General features: G+C 47.9%; 1 protein-coding gene across 2 annotated transcripts in view; it reads left to right on the forward strand.

The window, feature by feature from the left end:
• Positions 1-254: 254 nt before the first annotated feature.
• Gdnf (glial cell derived neurotrophic factor) overlaps positions 255-24,035 on the forward strand; it is a 25,852-nt gene continuing 2,071 nt past the window's right edge. Inside the window, 3 exon segments of one of the 2 annotated variants that reach the window (NM_019139.2) lie at positions 255-1,303; positions 5,758-5,934; positions 22,881-24,035. The exon segment at positions 22,881-24,035 is cut by the window's right edge and continues 2,071 nt beyond it. In NM_019139.2, the coding sequence (NP_062012.2) occupies positions 1,243-1,303; positions 5,758-5,934; positions 22,881-23,365 (723 nt within the window). In that variant the 5' untranslated portion in view covers positions 255-1,242 and the 3' untranslated portion in view covers positions 23,366-24,035. 2 annotated transcript variants of the gene reach the window in all.

The following is a 24,035-nucleotide window of genomic DNA, read 5'->3' on the forward strand; positions in this document are numbered from 1 at the left end:
TGTTACAACAGCATGGAAATGGAGCCTAAGTCTGAGAAGCCGGCCAGCCTCAGAAGCCTTCTTCATTGCTTGCCATCTAATACATGATATGCAAAGCCTCTGACTTCAGCCAGCAGATATTTGGAGACCGTGTTGGCCCTAGCATGGGGACTAAACTAATGTGTGTTTAGGTCAGAAAGCGAATCAGAAAAGCCACTGGCGGGCACGTCACTCAGTGAGAGCTCTATAAATGCATCCCACTTGCAGCGTCCCCTGGCAAACACTCTGTTCTCCTCTCCTGGCTGTTCCGCGCTTCTTCTTGGTGCTGGGAAAACTTCGGCAGGCTGCTTGTCTTCTCGCCACTGCCTTCTGCCCTGCAGAAAACCGGGAGGGCACGACACTCGAGGAGGAAGGACAGCCTTCGAAGGGGACGAGGAAAGCCCCGAGGTAGCCTCCAGCAGACAGAGCGCCCTCCCTCGGAGCGCAGGACGCCGTCACCAAGTTGCGATTGCCCCCTTGGGCTGCTGTGAGCCGAGCTCCGCGCGCGTTCCTGTGGATCTACCCCGCTAGAAAGCGCGAGCCCCGAGGCGGTTCCTGCACCCCCGGGAGAGGCTCACGGAGTCACCCACTCGCACCCCGTACTGCGCCCCTGCAGCTCCGGTGCCTCTTCCCGGGATCTCCGTCCCTCCCCCACACTCAGGCCGCCGTTGCCGCCGGACCCCTCCCCTCCCCCTCCCGGTTCCGCGCCCCCCACTCCCCAATCCCGGCCCTCTGGCCCGGGCTCTCCACCACCAGCCTGCGCTCCTGGCGCCCTCATGTCTTCAAGGGACTGCCGGCGCGGTTTGACGTGGTGTCTCGTTCGGATCTCCAGGCAAGACTTCGGCATCCGCAGACAGGCCCGCCTCGTACTCGCAGCCACCGCGCCCCGAGGAGGTGCAGAGTGAGGCGACTGCCTCGGAGCCACCCGCAGCGCCCGGGCCCGGTGCTGCTCCAGCCCAGAGCGCCGCGCGCGCAGCCGTGCCACCCCTCAGTCAAGGCAGGGGAAGCTGCTCAGACTTAGTCTTCTTGGGATCCAAGAGGCCGGTGTGCGAGGTGTCGGCAGCCTTCGCCCTCCTCGCGGCGGCGGCGGCGGCGGCTGACACGGTGGCCGCCGCCTCCTGCGTGTCCTCGCTGCCCGGCGCGACCCCTGGATTGCGTGCTCTTGCTCCCGACCTCCTGGGCGGGGCCCCGCGCTCCTGCCCGCGGTCCGGATGGGTCTCCTGGATGGGATTCGGGCCACTTGGAGTTAATGTCCAACTGGGGGTCTACGGAGACCGGATCCGAGGTAAGAGGGGAAACGTGCTGGAGGGGACCGGGCGGGCGGCGGCTGTGTCGTCTGAAGCCAGAAGGGCGCGGCTGGACCCCAAGCGGGCGACTGAGTGTAAAGTAGGAAGGCAAGCGGGAGCTCAGGAGACAAGTTGAACCGGAGGGAGGCTAGCCTTGCGGAGGGTAGGTTGCCTTTTCCATGTGATCAAAAAATATACAGACAGAGCCCCTGGTGCCCTGGAACCCTGAAAAGCCAAAGAGGGTAATTCCCCTGCCTCGCTCGGTAGGGCGCTGCTCTGTACAGCCCTGAACCAACCGTGCGAGACTTGGCTTTCTACTAACCCACCGCCGCCAGCGTCTTTTCCAGAGTGCAACTGCAGCGTTATCATAGCTCGGAGTGTAGCTTACCGTTGAGCCTCTTTGGGTTTGTTCTGGGAGAAAGCTAAGCCCGGGGAAGGAGGGCTGCAAAGGTGCTGAGAACCTAAAAATAGAGGGCTCACCTCCTCTAGAGGGATTTTGCAAAGCGGCATTCCTCCCCTTCCCTGGCCTTTTGCTTGAACTTTGTTAATGCCCTTATGCGGGTCCAGATTAGGAAAATAGCTCCTTACAGCGCCTCGGCCTTAGGATTCTGTCCCGAAAGACTCTTAGGAACCCTCTAGGTCTCCGCCAGGCCCTCGAGGTGATTGTTTTAATTACCTCTTCCTCTTGTCTCTGGCACTCTGTGTCTCTTTTCCCCAAGACTCCCCCACCCCCCACCACACACACGCTACTTTGCGCCACTTCGAGACAGACTCCTGAATGGGGTTGCTCTCCAGCCCCACGCAGGGAAAAGGAACCCATGAATCGGGAGTAGGAAGGCACTTGAACGGGTTCCCCCGCTTGCAATCTTGCCTGTAGCAGAATCTGCCTGCGGGGCGGATGAGCACGCCACGGGAAGCTTGTCTAACTGAAGCTCGGAGTTCGCCAAGTTTGTGCTCTTTGACCGGGATAAACGCAACTCTGCCAGTTCCTTCAGGGAATATGTTAGAGAGCGCTAGACTCACTTTTCCTCGGCATTTTGAATATGTGTTTAAGCGATTCAAGAGATGCGACCAACCCGTAATCGTGCGCCTCCTCCCTTCAAGCCTTCAGAGAAGGATTCGCTGTTTCTTTCTTGCCCTGACTATGCCCTCTGTCTCTCTGAGCTTTGGTGGGGGAGGTGTCTTTTAAACAAGTGACAAGTGCGTAGTGTCCGGTTAGCCTGCAGCTTTTCTAGCCCACTGCTGTAAGAGATTCCAGTGCTCCGGGGCCTAGAACTCTTCCCCTGGTTCTCTAATAAACAGACCCACCCCTGGCCTTTCCCCCCGCCCCCGGGGAAGCATCCCACATTTTCCCTCTTTCTCCATCTTGGGCTGGTCACTTAAAGGGCAGTGGTAAGAGAATGCGTCCTCAGTCAAGGACACTGAGCACAGGGAAAACAAGCAACAGATCGTTTAGTAATTTCTGCCCAAACCGTACAGGAAACACCGGAGTTTGTAGTGAACTCTCCTCCCACGCCACCAGGGTTTGAAAGCAAATACCAAACAAACTTTCCAGCCTGCTAGCTCCAAAATGTGCGGGGGCACTGGTGGCAGGGAGCAGCCACCCGCTGCAAAGCTTTCTCGGTGATAGAGGATCAGGATGTCTAAAAGTAGGTTGCCAAGAAACCGCCTCAGGTGAAATGAGGAGAGGGGAAATGGGGAAAGAGAATGGAAGGATAGAAGCCCGAAAAGCGAGGATTCACATAAGGACATCTACAGATCCCTGAACTAGTTTGGGGATAGATGGTAGAAACATTGGTTCCCCTACTGTTTTATGTTTTAAAATGACAATCCAGCCTACCGGCGGCGGGAAGACTACAAGGCCCGAGCGGTTTCTAGTGCCCCCTGGTGCCGGGAACTCAGAATCGGAGAACGGCGATTTGGCAGTTTCTACGGCGGCTTTCCTGAGCATCCTTTAACCCCCAGTCCCGGGACCCACCAGGTGCCCAAGTGCGCAGAGCGATCCCTCTGCCCCGCTGGGATGAGTTGATCCCAGAGGCGGAGTAGAACTAGCTTTCCAAGTTCGAGAAAGAACGGGGCTCACTTAGCAGAGTCAATCTCGGGGTGAAAGCTTGATCGCCCGCACGGGCCGGTGCCTTAAGCTATTTGCACCGGTAGCAAAGGCCAGGCGTGGCGGGGACCGGTCCGGCCGACGCATTGGTGTATAAAAAGGGGTAAAGAGATAAGTAGGGATTCGGGGCGGGGTCTAGATAGACTCCTTGGAAGAGCATCCAGAAAGACGCACTCCCCATCTTTGCCAGGGGGAGGGGGGAGCAAGTGCCACCAACTAAAGAGCGGGTCAGAGAAGAGCGGGTTCCGTTTCTCCTGCTTCTCCTCGGAATTTGGGGGTGGGGTGCTTTCGGGAAGCCCGATGCTACCCGCCTAGAATAAGATGGAAAGTCTCCTTTGGCAAGACAGAGAGTGAATATTCCAGTGTTTTCCTCTTTTGCCAGCGTCGCCACACTTCTGATCGAGGCTCGCCTCGTCCAATTTTAAAAGCCTTCCGTGAGCCAAACTGGAAAATAAATAAATAAATAAATAATAGGAAAACCCTCTTAATGCGGAAGGGAAATCTGGTGCCTCCGCCGCTTCCTGCCTTCGGGCACGGCGAACTGGGACCGCGCCTTAACCCCACGCCTCCCTGCTGCTCAGGACCGCCAGCCATTTCGCACGCACCCGAGAGCTGGCAAAACTGGCCCCCCCGAGGTCGGAGGCCTTGCCTTCCCCCAGCTTCCCGCTCCCGAAGCGCCTCTCTGCACTGCTGCCCGCCGGCCGGGAGCCAGAGGCGTCTTTTTTCCCTCCTCTGGGGTGTTCGAGCCAGCCCGCGCTGCCGGAACCCCGGAGCTGTGTGGTTCTGTCGCTTCCCAATCTCCGAACCCAACAGCTGCGGAGACAACAGACGCCCAAGGGATGGAAAATGAATTCGTCTCCGCAGCGGTGGGAGGTGGCGGCCGAATTAAACGCTTTCCTGGTGGCCTTATCTAGGGGCCTAGACTGGAATTCTGGGTGGAGATTGTGAGGGGCGGGAGGGATGGACCCCGGAAAGGAGAGAGAAGCAAATGCCTGGAGACTAATAGGAAAGGTGCAAGGAGGTGTGTGTGTGTGTGTGTGTGTGTGTGTGTGTGTGTGTGTGTACCTGAAAACTAATTTGCCCTCCCCCATTAAAAATGTCAAGGCTGTTTTATCAAAATGCATGAATTTCCTGACTTGAGAATGCTCTCCAGGCATGGGCCCCACTCTGGAACACTTGTGCTCCTAAGTGATGGAGTACCCCAAAGTGAGTCTTCCCCATCTCTCTGGATGGGACTTTTTGCCAAGTGAACACAGCCTTCTTCATTAGCTGGCTTACCCCAGACTCCAAGGCCTTCCTTTCTAGAGATGTGAGGCCTTAAAGAGTCCAAAGGACTTAGTGTTCAGGACTCTTCCTATGGTCCTGGAGTAGCTAGAGGAAAAGAAAGACAGCATCTTGGCCGAGACGACGGAATTAGGGCCAGAACTTCACAAAGCTGCAAAACTAAAATCAAGGGCATTTTCGGGTGTACCACGGAGGGCTTTAAAATGTCAAGATAAATTCGGTCCTTGCCTACTAGCCACGGTAAAACATTTATTGGGCACTTTCTAGACTTGTTCATGAGTTAATGGTCCTAAGAAGTGGAATTGGTATTTTAAGCCAAGTTGATGCTTCCGAAGTTAAGTGACTTAACCTGGCACTTTTATGCAGGCCAAGTCTACAGATTCACATGAACTTTTTCTGGTGACACATCCTTTCCCCCTTAGCTGGGATGTTTAAAGGGTAGGCAGAGCGAGGGCAAGTGTTTGCACCTACCCTGAACCTACACTCTGCCTAGCTGGAAGAAAGGTCCAGTCTGGTACAGAGGAACCCTTCTTGATTGTTGTCCCAAAAGTAAAAACCTGTTGTTCGCATAGGTGAAAGGATGGCTCCCAGAGCTCATGTAAGGGAGCTGCTGGGAGCAGGGCAGGGGTGTCTGTCCAGGACCCCGCAAAGGTAGCCGGATGGGGGCTATGCCGCGTGCCCCGCTGAGGAAATGTGGGGTGTCACATGCGCCAGTAGAAGCAGCGGGCCCGGGAGTTGTGGTATAAATTTATGCCCATAATCTGACCTCTATGAGCTGGAGGCTGGAGGACAGACGAGAGGTCAGCAGTGAGCCTGTTGGGAATGCGAGCTGCGCCTGGGATGTAGCTGGGATGAAGGAAAATGTGCGGGCAATAACCAGGGGCAAGGGCCGGATGCTTAGGGAAGCGCGGGTCAAGAGCCGCGCGGGAAGAGAGGCGGTGAGTTGGGAGCGGGGCAGGGGAGTGGCGGAGAGGCTGCCCTGCAGTCAGCGCCAGGGTCCTGGGCATCCGAGCCTAACTTGCCTGGTGCGGTTCTCTTCCCGGCTGCCCGCCCGCGCAGGTGCCGCCGCCGGACGGGACTCTAAGATGAAGTTATGGGATGTCGTGGCTGTCTGCCTGGTGTTGCTCCACACCGCGTCTGCCTTCCCGCTGCCCGCCGGTAAGAGGCTTCTCGAAGCGCCCGCCGAAGACCACTCCCTCGGCCACCGCCGCGTGCCCTTCGCGCTGACCAGTGACTGTAAGAACCGTTCCCTCCCCCGGGGCATCATCGGCCGGACCCCAGGGCACCCCACCGCAGCATGCACTCACGCAGTCACCTGGGGCCAGCCGCAAAAGGTCTCCACTCTCGGGCTAAATGGGAAGGGCTCTAAGGCCCTTAAGGGTATTCCTCATGCGGCTGCCCAAGGGTCCCCAGGTGCCTTGTGAGTACACGGGATCCTCTGTCCAGTGGAGAGGATGTGGACTAGTATCCCTTTATCGTTCCCATCAACAAATATCCCACTGCCACCACCATCACAACCACCACCAGAGCAAATACACATTGACCCTATACTCCCCTGCCCCTCTATGAACACACTGGAGGATCTTTTTATGGCTATTTTACTGTGCCTCGCTGTGCTTGATCCTAAAAACCTCTTGCATTTTCATCCTGAACTGCACTTGCAAGGAAGGGGTTTTGTGAAAACCCAGCCGGAGAGAAAACACAGAAGGGACTCCATTTCCAGAGCCTAGCATCTGCCTATTGTCAAATCTGTTCAGAGGTGTTCTGTTGTAGAATGAGTTCAGGGTGAGTAGCACAAGAAGAGCTGAAAGGGAGAGGCTTTCAGAGTACATCTCACCTCACGAGGCTAACAACACAACACAACAACAGCCACAACAAAAACAGGGCACTCTTCAAACGGGTCTGTGATTTACTGCTTAAATGCTAATAGTGCCTTCTGGAAGCAAACAATTACAGTTTGATTTGATACAACCTATCCTCCAGTCCTCCCAAAGTTCACATGGATAAAGGCAGGTAGACAGATAAGGAGTTACAGAGAAAATGAAGGTACTTAAGTTAAAAGGTAGCAACAGAAAGGTTGGTACAATCTCAGGATACTCATCGGCCACCCACCCAACCCCTTAGAATGATTGGCTTTGATGGTTTGCCTTTGAACTGTTCTGTGGTTATGACCATCAGGGAAAGCAGCCTAGCTTGAGTCAGCCCTGAGACATCCAAAGTCCTTGGCTCTGGACTAGAAAACAGGCAGAGATGTGACAAGTGTTTTGTGTTTCATTTCAACAACAAAATTGGCTGCTTGTATAAGCATCAAAAAAAGAGGGGAAATAGAATTTTATAAGGAATTGGGGAGTAATTTGTGGTTTAAAAGGGCATGTAGTTGACCCCTTGAAATTCAAGCATGAGTCCCATGACTTTCGTCAATTAAACTCATCTTTAAAGAGCTTCAGTTTAATCCCAAGTTTAGGGCATACAACTATTTCCTCGATTGAAAATTTAAATGCACTCTGTGCATTTAAATGCACATTTATCCATTCCAAAGGACAGGGGCAGTGGCAGATAATAATAGTTCTCTAATTCAGATATCAGTGGAGAGAACACTGACTGTTTGATTGCATTCTGATGAATTCATGGGGGTTTAATTGCTATATTAGTATCCTGTCTACCCGGGCTTCCTGTTAATTATTACAAGCTAATGGCTTCAGAACTCAGTGTGAACAGTTTACAACTCCACAAAATGGAAGCCTTTCTTCTCCCACGTGCCAGTAGCTACCAGGCTTTGCTCCTTGGCCTCCATGCTCAGGCCAGTAACCGTCCGTGGAGAAGAGGCTCATAAAAGAGAGTGGAGTCCTCTAAGAATGCTAAAGGCTGCTGATACTTAACCACTTGCCGAGAAATTCTTATTTGATTGGTTTGAGGTGTAGCCTGGGTGTGCGGACTTTTAGATGTTTCCCAGGTGTGTCTAGTGTTGTTCCCAAGGTTGTGTCACCAAAGCGTGATAACACCCAAGGAAAAACCTAAGGCTTCTGTGGGTTAATCAGCCACTAAGCAAGCAAAATATCATTGAATCCCATTGACTGCATGGATTCCATTGGGAAAGAGGTACAGCATTATGTCTCCCTCTCTCAAATGATACTAAAGCATCTATGGACAAGATTCTCACTATGATTTTGTTCAAGAGAGCAGAGTACATCCAATTCTGCTTTGTCCATGGAAAGACCCAGTAGAACCTAGACAGAGAAATTACCAAAGAGACACTGAGCTGTGTTCTAAGCCAATTGACTTCTTTCCAGGTATGTTCAATTCAGCAGCAAGCTGTCAGTGCAGGGAAGGCAAAATAACGACAGTGTGCAGACTTTAAATACTCAACTAATGTCCGCACACCCCTACCACAGCGCCGACATTTATATCCTTACTGTGCGTGGTGCAACTGTCTCAGCCTGGTGTAGAAAAACCATTAAATCATTGCATTTCATTTGAAAATAAAAGGTGCTATAAATTTTGGTCCCTGTAGTTTCCTTTGGGTGCTTGGGATTTCATAATTAAGCAAAAGAACTTCGGTCACAGTGACAGTCGCTGTACACTTCCCATAGAGTCATTGGAACTGTGTCATCCACTGCACACACTCTTGAGACAGCATCTGTTCCCCTGGGTCCAGGACAAGCTAAACACCCCAAGTTCTATTCTGACATAGCACAAGCTAAGCAAATAGAATGAATAAGTTGCTCGTCTTGAGGTTGGCTCTAAAATAAATGCCCCATGACCGTTTTTAACTTACTCAGAAACTGGCTTGTGGTTCGCCTTTGGAAGCATCCAAGACTTTGTCTCTAGCCTCCTTGTTCATTTGTTCTTCTTCCTGCCTTATCTTCTCCAAAGGAGGGTTGAAGATAGTACGAGGGGGGTCTGTCATTCAGAACATTCAGGTGCCATGGCATTTTAAAGCTAAAACGAAAGGTTTCTGGTTCTGAGAGCTGAAAACATGAAATCCAAAGCACCAGGTACCCAGGGTGGCAGCAGACAGGCCTTCAGACTCTGGGGCCAGTGCTTGCCCAAATCACTAAAATACACTTTGTATGGAAGGGAGGAACTCAATAGGGGTGGAAGCTCGTCAACCAATGACTAAAACTGACAGTTCTTTCAGAACTTCTTGAAGATTCGCTCATTGTAGTCTTGTGCCACATTTTGACTACCACTCGCTCTAACAACTAAAAGCATAAACTACCTACAGCTTTAAATGTTTACATTCGGAATGTATATATATATATATATATATATATATATATATATATATATATATATATATATATATTCGTTCGTCAAATAATGTGTGCCTGTTCATCCCAGAGACTGAGCAGAGTGCCACAAATACCTGGGACACATAACACACAGATGTCTCTGACCATAGAGAACATCCTTCCTAGAATGTACATGTTTGGTTTACAAAAATTAAGCATGCCGGAAACGTGGGCAGGTAGCATGGGATGAACTTGATTAGTTACCAACTGGAAAATGACTTCTTAAATGTGGTGGTAGGGTGTAGGTCACTTGGTAGAGTGCTTGCGTAGCATGCAAGGAAGTCAAGTCAGTGTGTAGTTGGGAAAGAGGATCTGGCACTTGGAAAGGGGCTCTTGAAACTAAGGTCCATGAGGATGACTCTTTTAGGAGACACTGATCCTTTATTTGAGATCCAGAGACCAGCACCTTCCTCCTCAGGCCCCCCATAATTTTGTTGTCCTGAGAAATGCCTTCAAGGCTCACTTACAAACACCCAGCAGAGGACATTGGCCTGGCCCATCAGCCCATAATTTTGACATTATGTTCAAAATGGTCAATACTGGCTTATACAAAAGTGTAAAGTTCCTAGCATTTTCCTTTCCTACTGTATGTGTGCCCTTATTTATTCAGTACTCTTCACTTAATGAAAATGCTTACTGTATAATTAATCATTTGAGCTCCAACAGAAGCTATTTCATACACCTCTCATATGCCAGGCATGGACAGCATCCAAAAGGCAGAATCAATCTAGCTGTAAATTGTAAGTAGTCAGTCGGGCGGGTAGACAGGAGAGTGGATGGGTTGTCAGCGGGACAGATAGTCACATCTAACCTTTGGCTAAAGTCAAAGCACAGTGAACTCACTGGGACACAGACAGTGGGACACGGAAAAGGTCAAGGGAGCGGGACCTGAGAGGGGTCTGAAAGGTAGATATTTGGAAGGAAAGGGAGGGAAACAGACAAGAGAGCAGCATGCAGGATTCATAGCCACACTATTGGGGAGGTAGAGTTGAATATAAAGGGAGACAGAGCAGACAGAGCAGCGGGCATGTGGGGGATGAGGGACCAACGTAAGGGGATTTGGGAGAGGTCTTGGGAGATGATTGTTGAGTGCTCCCCTAGACCTAGAAAAATGAATTTGCCCCATTTCCTATGGCAGGCAGGTGACCCCCAGTGTCCTCTTCTACACAGCCAATGTGGGCCAAATGTTAGCCAGCTGCTAGAGAGTGAGACTTTCACCACAGGCAATTTTCTTACTTCTAGCTTTGTGCCCTTGCTTTTAAAAAGCTTCAAGGCATGAGCACAATCAATCCAACCCTCTCACCCTCTAGGGCATGGAAATAACAAACTCTGTCCTAAAATCAGTGTCCCTTTTGACCATCCAGTGAGTGACCTAGTCGAGAGCAAATTTTTTAGCCTATTTTTGTAAAAACAAACAAACGAACAAAAAAAAAAAAAACCCTTTGAATCTGCCGATTTCACTTCAATTCCCCTCCCCGCCCCCAATAAAGTAAAATAAAACTTCTCAAACTCAAACTAACGAAGCCAGATAAACTAGCTTTTTGATCGAAAAAGGTCTGACTTCATAATTCAAATGTATGTGCTAATATGCACTCCACAATGTAAGTGTCACTTGTGGATCTGAATTATGAGAGAACTCAGTGACTAGACAGATAGCCATAACTCCAGCCTAGCCTTGCCAATAGTGCCTGGCCAGGAAGATGTATGGACCCACCCCCTCAGTATTCCAGGGCTTGTTCATGCAGACCCCTTCCTCAGAAGTATCCATAGAATGGTGGTCATCCACCCACCCCTCAGTAAGTTTTGTCTCTTTGGAGCAATTTGCCTCTTTTTTCCCCTTAGTGCATGTATGAATGCACTAAGACAGTCACATTAAGTATGTTTGTTTTTGTTTGTTTGTTTGTTTTGCATATGCCTTCCAAGAACAACACAGTGTGTCACACAAGCACAATTCAGCTACAGAATCAGGAAGTTTGACATCGTGTGTAATGCACTTGCTCAATAGATATTCCAGCTCCATCATTCCCGGCGATAATGTCCTCGTGCTATTTTTTAAGCCCAGAATCCCAAGGTCCATTTGATTGTCTGTTTCCTTTATTCTTCTTTAATGCCTCCTCCTGCAACCCATGACCCTGGGGTGGGGTGGGGGTGGGGTGGTGGCTTCTTTGCCTATCCTTTCCCTGACCACTCCTCGATTTGAATTTATTTGATTATTTCTATGTGATTAGATTCAAGTAATGCACTCGAGTAAAGTGCACCTTACACAGTAAGGAACCAGAAGGGCTAAGAAAAGGCAGGGGCACATCCACAGGACCAACATGGGTGCACAGCAGATGTGGAAGTTGATGAATAGACAGTCCCCCTTGAAGCTGCCCTTACCCCCCCGAGCAGCAGAAAGCTTTCTCCTAATACTCCCAGAGGACATGTGCACCCAAATGAAGACAGGAAAAGTCCCACTCGTGGCAATCTGTTGAGTCTGTTGTTATACAGAAAATTCACTGTCAGGCATCTCTAGGAACACAGAAGAGGCAGCACACACCCACAAGACAGTTGGTTCCCTCCGCCCACAAATCATTGAGCCAGGGCCTGGACAGAGATCTCTCCTTTGTAGAAAGTGCCCTAGAGTCTAAACTATGATGAGAGCCAAGCCTAGATGCCCTGTGCTTTGTTTAAAGTTGCACAGACGTCTTTGTTACCCTGTCTCCAATATAAATATCAGTGAAGAATGATCACAGACACGCTGTGTTGGCTTCACAGAGCCATTGTTTCCATTCTCCAAGATCAAACGTTTGCTTTTGTTAATCTTGATCTAAAGGTAGAGTTGTCTGATCCTGTCTTAGGACATCGGGGAGAGAAGAGCTTCTAGGGGAACCACATAATCAGGGGTTGAGTTAGGGCAGTCATATTCAGTCTTGTCCCTACACGAGAAGATAGCCTGACACCTCAGGACACTCACATCTAATGGCGGAAGGAAGGAGGGAAGGAAGGAAGGAACGAGGGAAGAGAAATCCAGCATAGAGGTTTTACACATGTATTTATCTCTAAATGATGCTTGTGCCTGGCTCTCTGAAGTCTTATGGCTTTCTATAAGCTCATTCATCATGGCTCCTTCCTCATAGCCAACTAGAGCAGTGGTTGTCAACGTCCTAACTCTGTGACCCTTTAATACAGTTCCTCATGTTATGGTGACCGCCGACCATAAAATTATTTGTGTTGCTACTTCATAACTGTAATTTTGCTACTCTTATGAATGTTAGTGTAATTGTATGATATACAGGATATCTAATATGTGACCCCTGGGAAAGGGTTGTTTCACCCCCCCAAAGGGGTAGGTCGAGACCCACAGGTTGAGAACTGCTGAGATAGAGGACTCCAGCAAATGAATGCAGATGATCAAGAACTCTTTTTCCACCCTCTTTACTTTTCTGTAGTCTCTCTTAGGCTCTGCTTGCTCTCATCCGAGCGCTTAAGGCCCTCAAAGTTGTTCTTATTCACTTCTTACCTCCCCTTTCCACCTCCACCACCCTCTTCCACCCTCCCCCACCCCCAACTCCCCATATCCCTCCACCCTCCCACCCCTCCACCCCCAGAAGATCCAGTGACTCAAGATGCTTGCTAAGGTCCTGTGGTCTCTTGGGATTAGAACAGTACTTTGCAAGAAGGGAAAGAAGAGACTTCCCACCAAGTTCCTCTGAAGCTCCTCCCTCAGTCCCCAGTGCCACCGGCCACTGATAGCACCACAAAGGATTGTTTTCCCTCATGGCTTTTTTTTTGCCACATTAATTTTACTGGGTAATTTCTCCCCATCCCTTGTTAAGTGGTTTGGGGGTGTTGTTGTTGTTGTTGTTGTTGTTGTTGTTGTTGTTGTTGTTTGGTTTTTTGGTTTTTAGGGGTTTTTTTTGTTTTGGGGTTGGTTTTTTTTTTGTTTGTTTGTTTTTTGTTTTTCTTGGCTTTGTTTTCTTAGCAGAGGTCGTGGTGTGTGCTCATCAGTGTTGGGTATTTATTGGTAGCTGCTGAGTGCTTTTAGCTCACACCAGGTGTTCGTCCGATTAGCTATCAAATGGGCACCCTGGTGGGTATTTTCCTGACTTGAAAGCAGAGAGTGGTCGTTCCTCCACAGGGACCCAGGCTGGCTGTATTCTTGGAACATCATTATTACAACCACAATAAAACCAGGAGCCGCATGCATAGGAATCAGAGCAAGTGGAATATGAATAGTGAGGTGAAAATACTGTTCCCTACTCGGGATCTTTTTGGCCACTTGTACTCTGGTGCAATTATTATTATATTTCTTTAGTGGAGCTGCAGGCTAACAGTTCCACATTTGTATCACTGACAAGTGTGCGCCATATTGGTCAGAGTAGGTGCAGATCTGAGTAAATTAGCCTGTTGGTGGCATTAGAAACACGCCCTGCACTCCTGTTCTCTATTCTGAAGTGGCACACATCCTGGTTCATCTTTTTCTTCTGCCTTGAGAGTATCCAGAAATCCCTTAAAAGAATCGCAACAAGGCACTGGTGTTTTTACTGTGCGCAAAACTCTTTAAACAAACCAGTGTCAGCGTTGGTCATGAGAAAAGAGCACCAGTCAATCTGGAAAGGCTTGAATGCCTTTGTGATTTGCCTCAGCTGCTGATTGTTTCAGAAAAATAGATGCTACTGAACCCCTTATGACTTAACCAAGAATGGCTCTCATTGGATGATCTATTCTGTACCCAAAATTGGAAAGAAAGGATGGTACTTAGATAAAGAAGGACGCACCAGCATATTCTCTTTCTCCCTCCTTTCCCCTCTCTCCTTCTCTCCTTCTCTCCTCTCTCCCTCTCCCTCTCCCTCTCCCTCTCCCTCTCCCTCTCCCTCTCCCTCTCCCTCTGTCTCTCAGTTCAAGTACGTGATCTAATAATGACCTTTAAACAGTACACAATGATAAAGCGTTGCAGAACTCTCTGGAGCACTGATCATTGTTCTTCACTCTAGTTACACATCTCAGAGGTTCCCCCAAAGGCAAGCAGGAATGAGGGCCAACCTTGTAGGTCTAGGATAACCTGTGGAGTACCCACAACCCCCATCCATTTTTGTGGAAGTTGTCATGAGTAATTCACTGAAGACCCAAAGAGATTTGATACACAAAAGCAAATGGATAAAGTTGAAATCTTTAAGAAAGTATCTGTCTTTTGAGTGACAGAGACTGACATCTAAGAACAGGTTGGTACACCCTCTAAGCAGCCCATGGGGCCAACTATCCCTCTACAGGTAGAAACTATTTGACAATGCCTGGACCCAGGGGGACTTGCTGGTACAATTATCTACCTGACTTTCTGGGTCTTTTCACTAAGGGGTGGGATGTGATTTGGTTTAAGAGAAGATTAGCAATGGTTATTTTGAATTTCACAGACAGGTTCGGCTGAGCCAAAAGGTAAAGGGAAGAGGCCTTCTAGATCCCAGAATGCTTCCTGTGGGGCTTCTCAGTGTAGGGGGGAGGGGGCCAACTGTGGTAGCTGAGTTGGAGCTACTCCCCTCATAGGTGGCCGGGAGCCAATGCCTGTTTCCACTTTCCAGCAGAAGCTTAGACTGTCCCCATTTTAGGGACTCAGAGCTAGAGAGCCCCAATAGGGCAGCAAGTTGACCTCAGGATGGCTAAGCCACTAGCCCAAGGTCACGCGCTGGTCAGGGACTGACCGGGGCCTGGAATCTCAGGCTCTGTCTTCTCCAGCTCTGCAGCAAGAGCCTGGTCACTGCTGCCAGACTGAGCATGAGAAGCTTCCGGACATGGGGCCTCTCTGTCTGAATCTGCCCCCACTGCTGGCTGCTGGTGTTCCGGTTGTGACCTGGGAATTGGCAGATCTGCCTCGGGAGTGATATACAAGAAGAAGATGGGAGAGAGGTGCCCCCAAAAGGCATGGCTTTCTCCTCCTCAGAGACTCTTTGTTCTGTGGCCCCTGGTGGCCTACCTTTGAGATCTACTTAATGTACTTGAGGTCATACTGATTTTTTCCCATGGCAGGTGTATTTCCCTCGTCCTGTTCCAAGTCTTAAAACCCGCATATCTTGGCCTTGTTTCTGTATTAATTGGCCTCTGCCAGCAATTGCATGGTAGTCGAATTTTTACTTAGAAACAAAAAACGGCAGTATTTAGGATAAGACCTAAACTTAATTTGAAACCAGACCAGCCACATTTATGCTTACTAACCACTTGGTCTTAAGCAAACAGGTCTCCTCTTAGCCTCAGCTTCTCATTCTGTAGAGGAAATGTGCAGAGAAGTTTAGTCCCAAACTGAAGATGACTAACAGTCACATCTACAGCAGCAGTGGTGGCTATGGAGTGAGCATTCTCCAGCCATCAGAACAGTTCTTTATTGTAGCAGAAGCAGCTCTCCGACATACGCTCTCTGAACAGGCATGAACAGCAGGAGGGAAGCAAACATAGAGGGGATATTAGCATAGGATATTGCTGGCAGCAGTATTGTCAGGTCTCACCTTCACTCACTGTGAGACTTTAAGCCACCTCTCCACCTTGATACAAGGAAGCTATTGTTTAAGACATGGTTTAAGGAGATATTGTAACATGAAGAGCTTTTAATGTAATAACAGCTGGGCACTTCTTGTAATAGTTTTTCAAAAATGAGTGAAAGAAAATCCAGTTTGTAGCTTTCCGAAAAATACAAAATGACATTAGTCTTGTCTGAGATGTTACACTGGTCCTAGGTAGGCTGATGTCTGCACAGAAATAAGCATCTCTGTGTGTAAACACACAAGAAGTCTGTGCTTATGCATATGTGCCAAGAGTGCATTTCTGTTCCTCAGACACTTAGCCTACATAGAGATGTGTTCTTGGTCTGCAGTTGAAGTTGGTTAGTAGCTTCAGGTGGAATCATCCTTCCCTGAGGGGGTTCTGTCTCCCCCTACCTCTGGAGGCCTCTCCTAGGTATCCGAACACTACCCTTGCCCAGCGTCTCCTCAAGCCAAACTCCATCAGAAGTGGGCATTGCCCCAGGCAAGGACCTGCAGGCACTGATTTCTGGCGTATTTCTTCACTGTATAGCCAGCCAGGCCTTGTGAGCTCAGCATGCTTGTCCTTACTGCCCCAGAACACAGGCTGAAGGTTTTGCAGTGCTGTAGGGAGGCAGGGCCTCCCACACAATCAGCCCTGTGCCTTCCACAGCAGACTTGGCAGGTCTCAGTTTGGCCTGGAAAATCTCTTCTTTGATAGAGACACTACAGTGCTAGGATCAGCCCCTCCCCCTTTCTTGGAACATTCATAGCTGCAGAAACCCTCCGCCAGTCTCTAAGTCCAGTCACCAAGTGGGAAGGAGTCGAGTGCCCAAATTTTGTGGACAACCTTATGTTTCCTCCCTCTCAGACACAGGCAGGAGATAGCTAAAAGTCTGGCTGGGATGCCTGCCTTGCCAGCACAGAGAGGAAACACAATTACCAATAAAAACAACACAATTACCAATAAAAACGTGACCTTTTGGTTAACATACAGCTGACCTACAGTTTTAAAGAAAAATTTGACATTTTTAACCAAGATAACACTCTAAATTTTGTATTTTTTTTTTTAAGCTTAGCAGTTACAATGACTGCCCGGAGCCATCACTAATGTCTCAGTTGGCTTTACAAAATGGTGACTATCCCAGTCCTTAGTTCTTAAGGTGACATTACTATTTTTTTCCCAATAATCAAGGGAGACAAAGACTTTGCAGTGAGCGGTTTGTTTCCAGACTCATGCCCCAGTACAAGGTTTCATTTGTTTAAATAACACTGTTTATACAAAGGACACATCAGAGTTAAAATATTTGAAGCAGAACAATGCCAAAATATTTGGTTACACTCTGAAGGATGACTTTAAAACAACTGAGAATTTCGATATCTCAAAACTTCAGCTTTCAATCAGACATATTTTTCAAAATATAGCCCTCAAGTGTATCTGGGAAATAAGCAAGTTTTTTACCTGCCTGCCTTTGTTGTTTTATTTATTTACATGACTTTTATTTTATTTGGCTTTTTGGTTGTTCAAATTGTGGTCTTCTTTTGTGGTTTGCAAGTATTTTACTGTAACGTCAATTATTAGTAAGGATCCTTGTATGCCTGCCGTTCTATTCTGTAAACCCTTCATAGGCTAAGAGTGCGTGCGCTGTGCCATTAGGGCCATAGTATAGGGCATAATAAGAACCCGAGTCCCTTTTCTCTCCTCAGCCCAGGTTAGTCCTAGAAGATTAAAGCAACTGTGGGTCCCTGAAGTCAAAGGTGTGATGTTGCTTGCCTAGACAAGGCTAGAAATTTCTGTGGAATTTGTAAGAACAGGCTGGTGAGACTTGCCCAGCGCCCTTTTACAGACTCATTGGGCTACTAATATCCCCTCAGTGCCAAGCATGATAAAGTGAGCTTGTCTCTGCCAGTGAAAGTCAGTGACATCAAAAAAACCTGAAACTAGGAATTGAGTTCTTTCATGGGTTGAGAATATGATGTTTTATCCTCATTTCTGACCACTGACTCGTAAGCCCACAATTTACATATGTAACGATGATTTCCATATAAACATCTGGTGTTTGTTCATTGTCTTAAGACTATGAAGGGAAAATACCCTTCAGTTCAGTAGTCGAGTAAAGCCCGAACTTGGTGATTAAATAATGTTCTATCTTAGATCCATGTCGAGGAGACGGTTCTCATCAACAAGAGGATGTCCTACCCTCCACTCTTCATTGAACCGGTGTGTTCCAAGGTCACAAGTGTGTTTTGGTGGTGGTGGTAGTAGTAGTAGTAGTGTTTTGACACACGGTTTCACTACAGCTGTGGAACTCACTGTGTAGACCAGGGTGGCCTCAAACTCACAGAACCCACCTGCCTCTGCCTCCAAAGGTCTGGGATTAAAAGCGAGAGCCACATGCCTGGCTCACGCTAGTGTGTGTGTGTGTGTGTGTGTGTGTGTGTGTGTGTGTGTGTGTTAAGTTATACCAAAATTCAAAGGAAGGTACAGAGATTCTCCACACATCTTCTACCTCCACACATGCAGTCCCCCCTTTTATCAATACCAACACCTCCCATGTGAATGGTACTTGTTACAATTACCTGAAGTCCATAGGTTACGCTGGAGTTCATTCTCCATCTTGCACATGATGTGGCTTTGAAATAGGTAATTATGGGATAGATTCAGGATGAACCAGAAACCTTTTAGCTAAGGTTCTACTCTGCTTCTGCGGAAAGGCCAAGAGGAATTTAAAACTAAACTGTCTCATACTGACATATAGCTGTGTCCTAAATATCACAATATTTATCCTATGCTAGATTTGGAATTACTGATATTATTATTATTATCATCATCATTATTATTATTCAGTGTTTATCCCAGATGCCAGCCTAATTCAGCATCCTATGGTATATCTGCTAAACCCAGCCTATGACAAAGCTGTGTGGTACAAGGTCTGGAAAACAGGAAAATTTTTAAGAAGATTGAAGGTGTTAGAGTCAAATTATGTCACTGGGATTCAAATTGTGTCACATGTAGATTCGGGAGTTTCTGAAGCCAGAAAACAATGTTTTTGTTAACGCCAATGTTTTTATTGTTTTCTAATGTTGAATTTTTTGCATTTTGTTCTCATTTTTGATTAATCCTCGGTTGATTAGTAATCAATCTTAACTTCCCACTTTCGCAGGCTCCTACGCTAATGATCTACTTAGGAATTTTTAAATAGAGTCAGAGACCTCATGGTGTGAGGCCTTTGTTAAACAAAATCTTTTCTTAAAAAAAAATTAAAAGCCACATTATATTTTAATTAATCATTTCAACTATCTATTTTAGAAGTTTGAATTTCTGTATAAGCATTTTTTCAAATATAAGAGGAAAATATAGTTTTTTATAATTAAGCACACTTTCATTTATTTTTTCCTCATCAATTTATTTGTGAAAAAAAATTTTTTAAAGCACAATCGGGTCATTTTTAAAACGAGTCATTTTCCACATTAAAGCAGACTAATCTAAGGATCTATTTCCTTCTTAAGAAAACTCCTAAGGGAAGTGCCACGAAAGAGTGGTTCTGAGGAGATAGGAGCCAGGCACTGCTTTCCTGCCGGGCCTGTGGAAATGTGTCCCCTGTGTCTCTTGAGGAAGCCCTGGCTGAGAGGCCATTGCTAGGCACTGAAGCTGTGGGGGATGGGAGAGAGTCACCTCAGGTGAAGGATCAGGGCTGCTCCGGCCTCCGATGGCTTCCCCCCTCCCCCCCCCCCAGAGAATCGGGTTATTTTAGACTCTAAATTATTTTAGACTCCAAACATTTTAGACTCTTAAAATTTAGAGCCTTTCATTTCATGAAGATTCAATTTTCCACAGAAGCCATGCTATCATCTTGAAAAGTTAATTTTCAGGATTAGGGATTTAGCTCAGCGGTAGAGCGCTTGCCTAGCAAGTGCAAGGCCCTGGGTTCGGTCCCCAGCTCCGAAAAAAAAGAGAAAAAAAAAGTTAATTTTCTTCCCACCTCTGAACATGACCCCCTCCCATTCAAGAAAGGTCTCCAGGTTCAGAATCCTGCACCAAACACTTGGTTCCCACCTCAGCGGAACTCAAGTTCAAGGTCAGCCTGGGCTCAAAGCAAATGTGTGCCAGCCTAGACTACAAGGCAAGAACCTGTCTCAAAAAACAAAATCACCAGAAAACACAAACAGTCCCTGTATCTCTTCACTGTCCCCCTCCTAGAGATCATGGAGAAGAAATGACAAACAAAACCAAGTTATACAGTGTGTTAGCACTCAGGGGGTCACAGCAGGGAGTGGAGGAGCAGGAGATTAGGGGCAGGGGGATTAGAGACTTGAGAGGGTCAGCAAGGGATGGAGCAGGTCTTCACAAGCATATACTTAGAGGAGATGTGGGAGAGGCATGGAATGCTGTAAACAGCAGTGGTCCAGGCGGAGGCCACCCCACAAAGGCCTGTGTTTGAGCTGCACTTCTTAATCTGGGTGATTTAGGCCTGAGGACTTTGGCCACATCTAGAGACAATGCTTATCTTGTTATTAGCATGGAGGGGTGGCATTATAGCTTGCTTTTCCATTGTTGCTGTGATAAAGGCTGTGACTGAAAGCATCCTGGGGTGAAAGGACATACTTCATCTTGTAGGTTATATCCCATCGACCAGGGAAGGCAAAGTAGGAAGGAGAGGTAGACGCTGAAGCAGAGGCCATGCAGGAACCCTACTTCCTGGTTTGCTCTAAGACTCATCTTCAGCTCCCTTTCTTATATATAGCGCAGACCCACCTGTATATAAGTTCTGTCACCCATAGGGTGGGTCTTCCTACATCAATCAGCAAAAAGAAAGGAAGGGAGAAGGGATGGACAGAAGAGGTGAGAGGGAAGGAAGGAAGGAAGGAAGGAAGGAAGGAAGGAAGGAAGGAGGGAGGGAGGGAAGGAGGGAGGGAGGAAGGAAGGAAGGAAGGAAAGAAAGAAGGAAGGAAGAGAGGGAAGGAGGGAAGGGAAGGAAGGAAGGAAGGAAGAAGGAAGGAAGGAGGGAGGGAGGAAGGGAGGAGGGAGGGAGGAAGGGAGGGAGGGAGGGAAGAGGGAAGGTTGAAGGAAAGAAGAAAATGCCCCACAAATATGTCCACAGGCCAGTCTAGTGGAGGCAATTCTTCTAACTGAGGTCCCTTTTCTCCACATTGGTCACATTGGCCATCTAGATTAGCCCTCCCACATGGTACTACCGGCATAGCCTAGACAGAGGCAAGAAACTCAGTTTGATGTCCTGTGTACCAGACAGCTTCCTAAAGCAAAGGATGAGCCACCCCAACTTGGGAGTGACACATCATGAAGGGAGAAAGCAGAGAAATCGATGAGGTCAGAGGTAACCAAGGCTGGAGGAGTCAGAAGCCAGGTCAGGTACAATGTTTCTGCCAGTCTAGGCTTTGGCTCTTATGTAATGGGGATGACAAGTGTTCTGGGCACATAGAGGAAGTGATGTGAGTTTAAGAGTTTACCATTGAGCAGAAAAGAACGAAGAGAGGTGAGGGGAGTGAGAAGAAGCCTCAGCTGGTAAAGTGTGTGCTGTGGGAGCATGAGTATTTGAGTTCAATCTCCTGTACCCATATAAACCCCAGGACAAGTGACACACCTGCAATCCTGGTGCTGGGGGGGGGGGCGAGATGGGAGGATCCTTGTGTCTTGCTGGCCAGACAGTGTAACCCAGTCAGTGAGTCCCAGTGTGTCTTAGAAAAAACCATGTGGAGAGCAGCTAAGGAAGACACATGTGTCGACTTCTGGACTCCATGTATACCCCATACTTGCTCACGTGTATACGCAGACATGTACACACACACACTGAAAACAAAGATGGAGGTGGGTAAGGGAGATGGCTTGGGGGTCAGGTTAGGTTTTTAGGCAAGAGATAAAGAGGAGCTTACATTAGTTGTAAAGCAGTATATCACTTAGAGCAACTAGACATCCAATGCTGATTTTCTCACCACAAGAGACAGTGCACATGGGCTGCAATTCCCAGTCTTTATTATGTATCACACAGGTGTATGTGTATTAAAATTTAGTGGCTGAGCTCAACACATAACCTAGCAACACACATACACACACACACACACACACACACACACATACACACACACAGACACACACAGACACATAGACACACACACACACACACTGACTCTTCTGCATTTTAACAACTAAGTAGGTTAGGTTTATGATAGTGTAATTCGAGGTAGAATAGACACAATGTAATCTTCCTGAACTTGCCCAAAACAAACAAAAAACCCACCCATTCTAACAACCCTTTTGAACTTTATTTCTCTAAGGCACATATAACCCAAAACTACTGAATTGTATGAAATGACCATAAAAGCTTAATACCTGATTTCAAAAAGGGACGGAGAGGGTTAGGTTCCCCTCCCCTTCGTGCGTATTAAATCATCTCAGTGGCTGCTTCTCCTCTAGTTAGGGGAGAGCTGGAATATTCAGACTCTCGGGTGATTGTAAATCAGTCTTCCCCAGAGGTCTCAGACATCCTGGTTCATCTTCCCTGGTCTGCCTGGAGCTCACCTCTCTTTTCCTGTTTGTAACCACACAGTGGGAGCCCTGAGGCAGCTGTAGCTTAGACCTGGCTTCACCTTGGACTGCAGCTGTCCCAAACAGTATCTCCTTTGTATTTAAATCATTCTATCCTTTCATTAGAACCACACCATGTGCCATTCATTCCGTCAGTGAAATAGAAATATAATCTACTTTTCTGTTTGGGGGATGGGCTTTAAAATAGAGCTGAATTTTAGAGATATTCATATGTGCTGTTTGAATCTGCTTGAATCTGGTTCTGCTCAGCCAGGTAGAGTCGTGTTAAACTTACAGCAAAGTTGCAAAGCCAGGAGCTATCACCTCTCCTCAGCCACCGAGAGCTGGTTTCTCAGTTTTCTCTGATACCCACACATACCAGAATCCTACAGAAATTTAATAAAATGCGAGTGCCTTCATTGCTCTCCAAACCAGAGCATCAAGGTATGTAGGTATGAGGCCCAGAATCTGCATATCAGGGAGCATTTGAGAGCGTTTCCAACTCAGAGCTGTATCCAAGGCTGTAAAACAAGAAGGCCTTAGATGTCGGCCTGGTTAGTCACGTGTCTCCGTGCTAACCCCGGCCGATGTCGTTCACGTGAACAACTCACTCTTAGAAACCTGTCTCCCGCAAGGACCTGTGACTTCCTTACCACATGTCTCCTCTCTTTGGACACCCATCTTTTGCAGAGCGTTAGAGGGTACATCTTACCCTTTGCTTCTAGGGCTACTGTGACTACTTAGCACAAATGGGTGATTATTTTGCCATGGGTCGGATTCTAGCAAATTCCTGAGACTTAGAAGACTGCCCAAAATGGTCGCTGTTGTCTCACTTGACGTCTCTCTTTTGTTGGACAGCCAATATGCCCGAAGATTATCCTGACCAGTTTGATGACGTCATGGATTTTATTCAAGCCACCATCAAAAGACTGAAAAGGTCACCAGATAAACAAGCGGCGGCACTTCCTCGAAGAGAGAGGAACCGGCAAGCTGCAGCTGCCAGCCCAGAGAATTCCAGAGGGAAAGGTCGCAGAGGCCAGAGGGGCAAAAATCGGGGGTGCGTCTTAACTGCAATACACTTAAATGTCACTGACTTGGGTTTGGGCTACGAAACCAAGGAGGAACTGATCTTTCGATATTGTAGCGGTTCCTGTGAAGCGGCCGAGACAATGTACGACAAAATACTAAAAAATCTGTCTCGAAGTAGAAGGCTAACAAGTGACAAGGTAGGCCAGGCATGTTGCAGGCCGGTCGCCTTCGACGACGACCTGTCGTTTTTAGACGACAGCCTGGTTTACCATATCCTAAGAAAGCATTCCGCTAAACGGTGTGGATGTATCTGACCCCGGCTCCAGAGACTGCTGTGTATTGCATTCCTGCTACAGTGCGAAGAAAGGGACCAAGGTTCCCAGGAAATGTTTGCCCAGAAAGGAAGATAAGGACCAAGAAGGCAGAGGCAGAGGCGGAAGAAGAAGAAGAAAAGAAGGACGAAGGCAGCCATCGTGGGAGCCTGGTAGAAGGAGGCCCAGCTACAGGAAACTGGATAGGAGTGAGAACAGCCGTCTGAGCACTCCAGGATGGCAGCTGATGTCACCAGAAGCTCAGGGCTGGTGTCCTTGCTTAGCTGTTGCCAGCGTTTATCTGATACAGTCCATGGTCACCGATGGTGGTCCGAGTCGCGGATGCACGCAAAGAACCAAGCCGGTGTATCTCCTGTGGTTCATTTTCACGTGTCGGAAGACACCAGGGAAACGTGACGATTCTGGTGTCACCTCTTGTCACTACATTTTACTGCTGAAAATAAGAAAGATGTATTTTCCTGTCACTCCATGGATTCACACCCTGGAAAGGAAAGGGGGTGGGGGTGGGGGACAAAAGTAGAGACGTGAAAAAATGACAACCTTTGAATTTGAAAACCGGGGCCTGAGGTTTACTACATTACCAGCATTTTGGGGGACATTTGGTGGTTGATTTTGGACGCAGAGTGTGAGATATGGAGAAGTTGGCTAGGAA

Source organism: Rattus norvegicus, chromosome 2, assembly GCF_021556685.1.
Source record: "Rattus norvegicus strain SHRSP/BbbUtx chromosome 2, alternate assembly SHRSP_T2T, whole genome shotgun sequence".
Taxonomy (NCBI): Eukaryota; Metazoa; Chordata; class Mammalia; order Rodentia; family Muridae; genus Rattus; species Rattus norvegicus.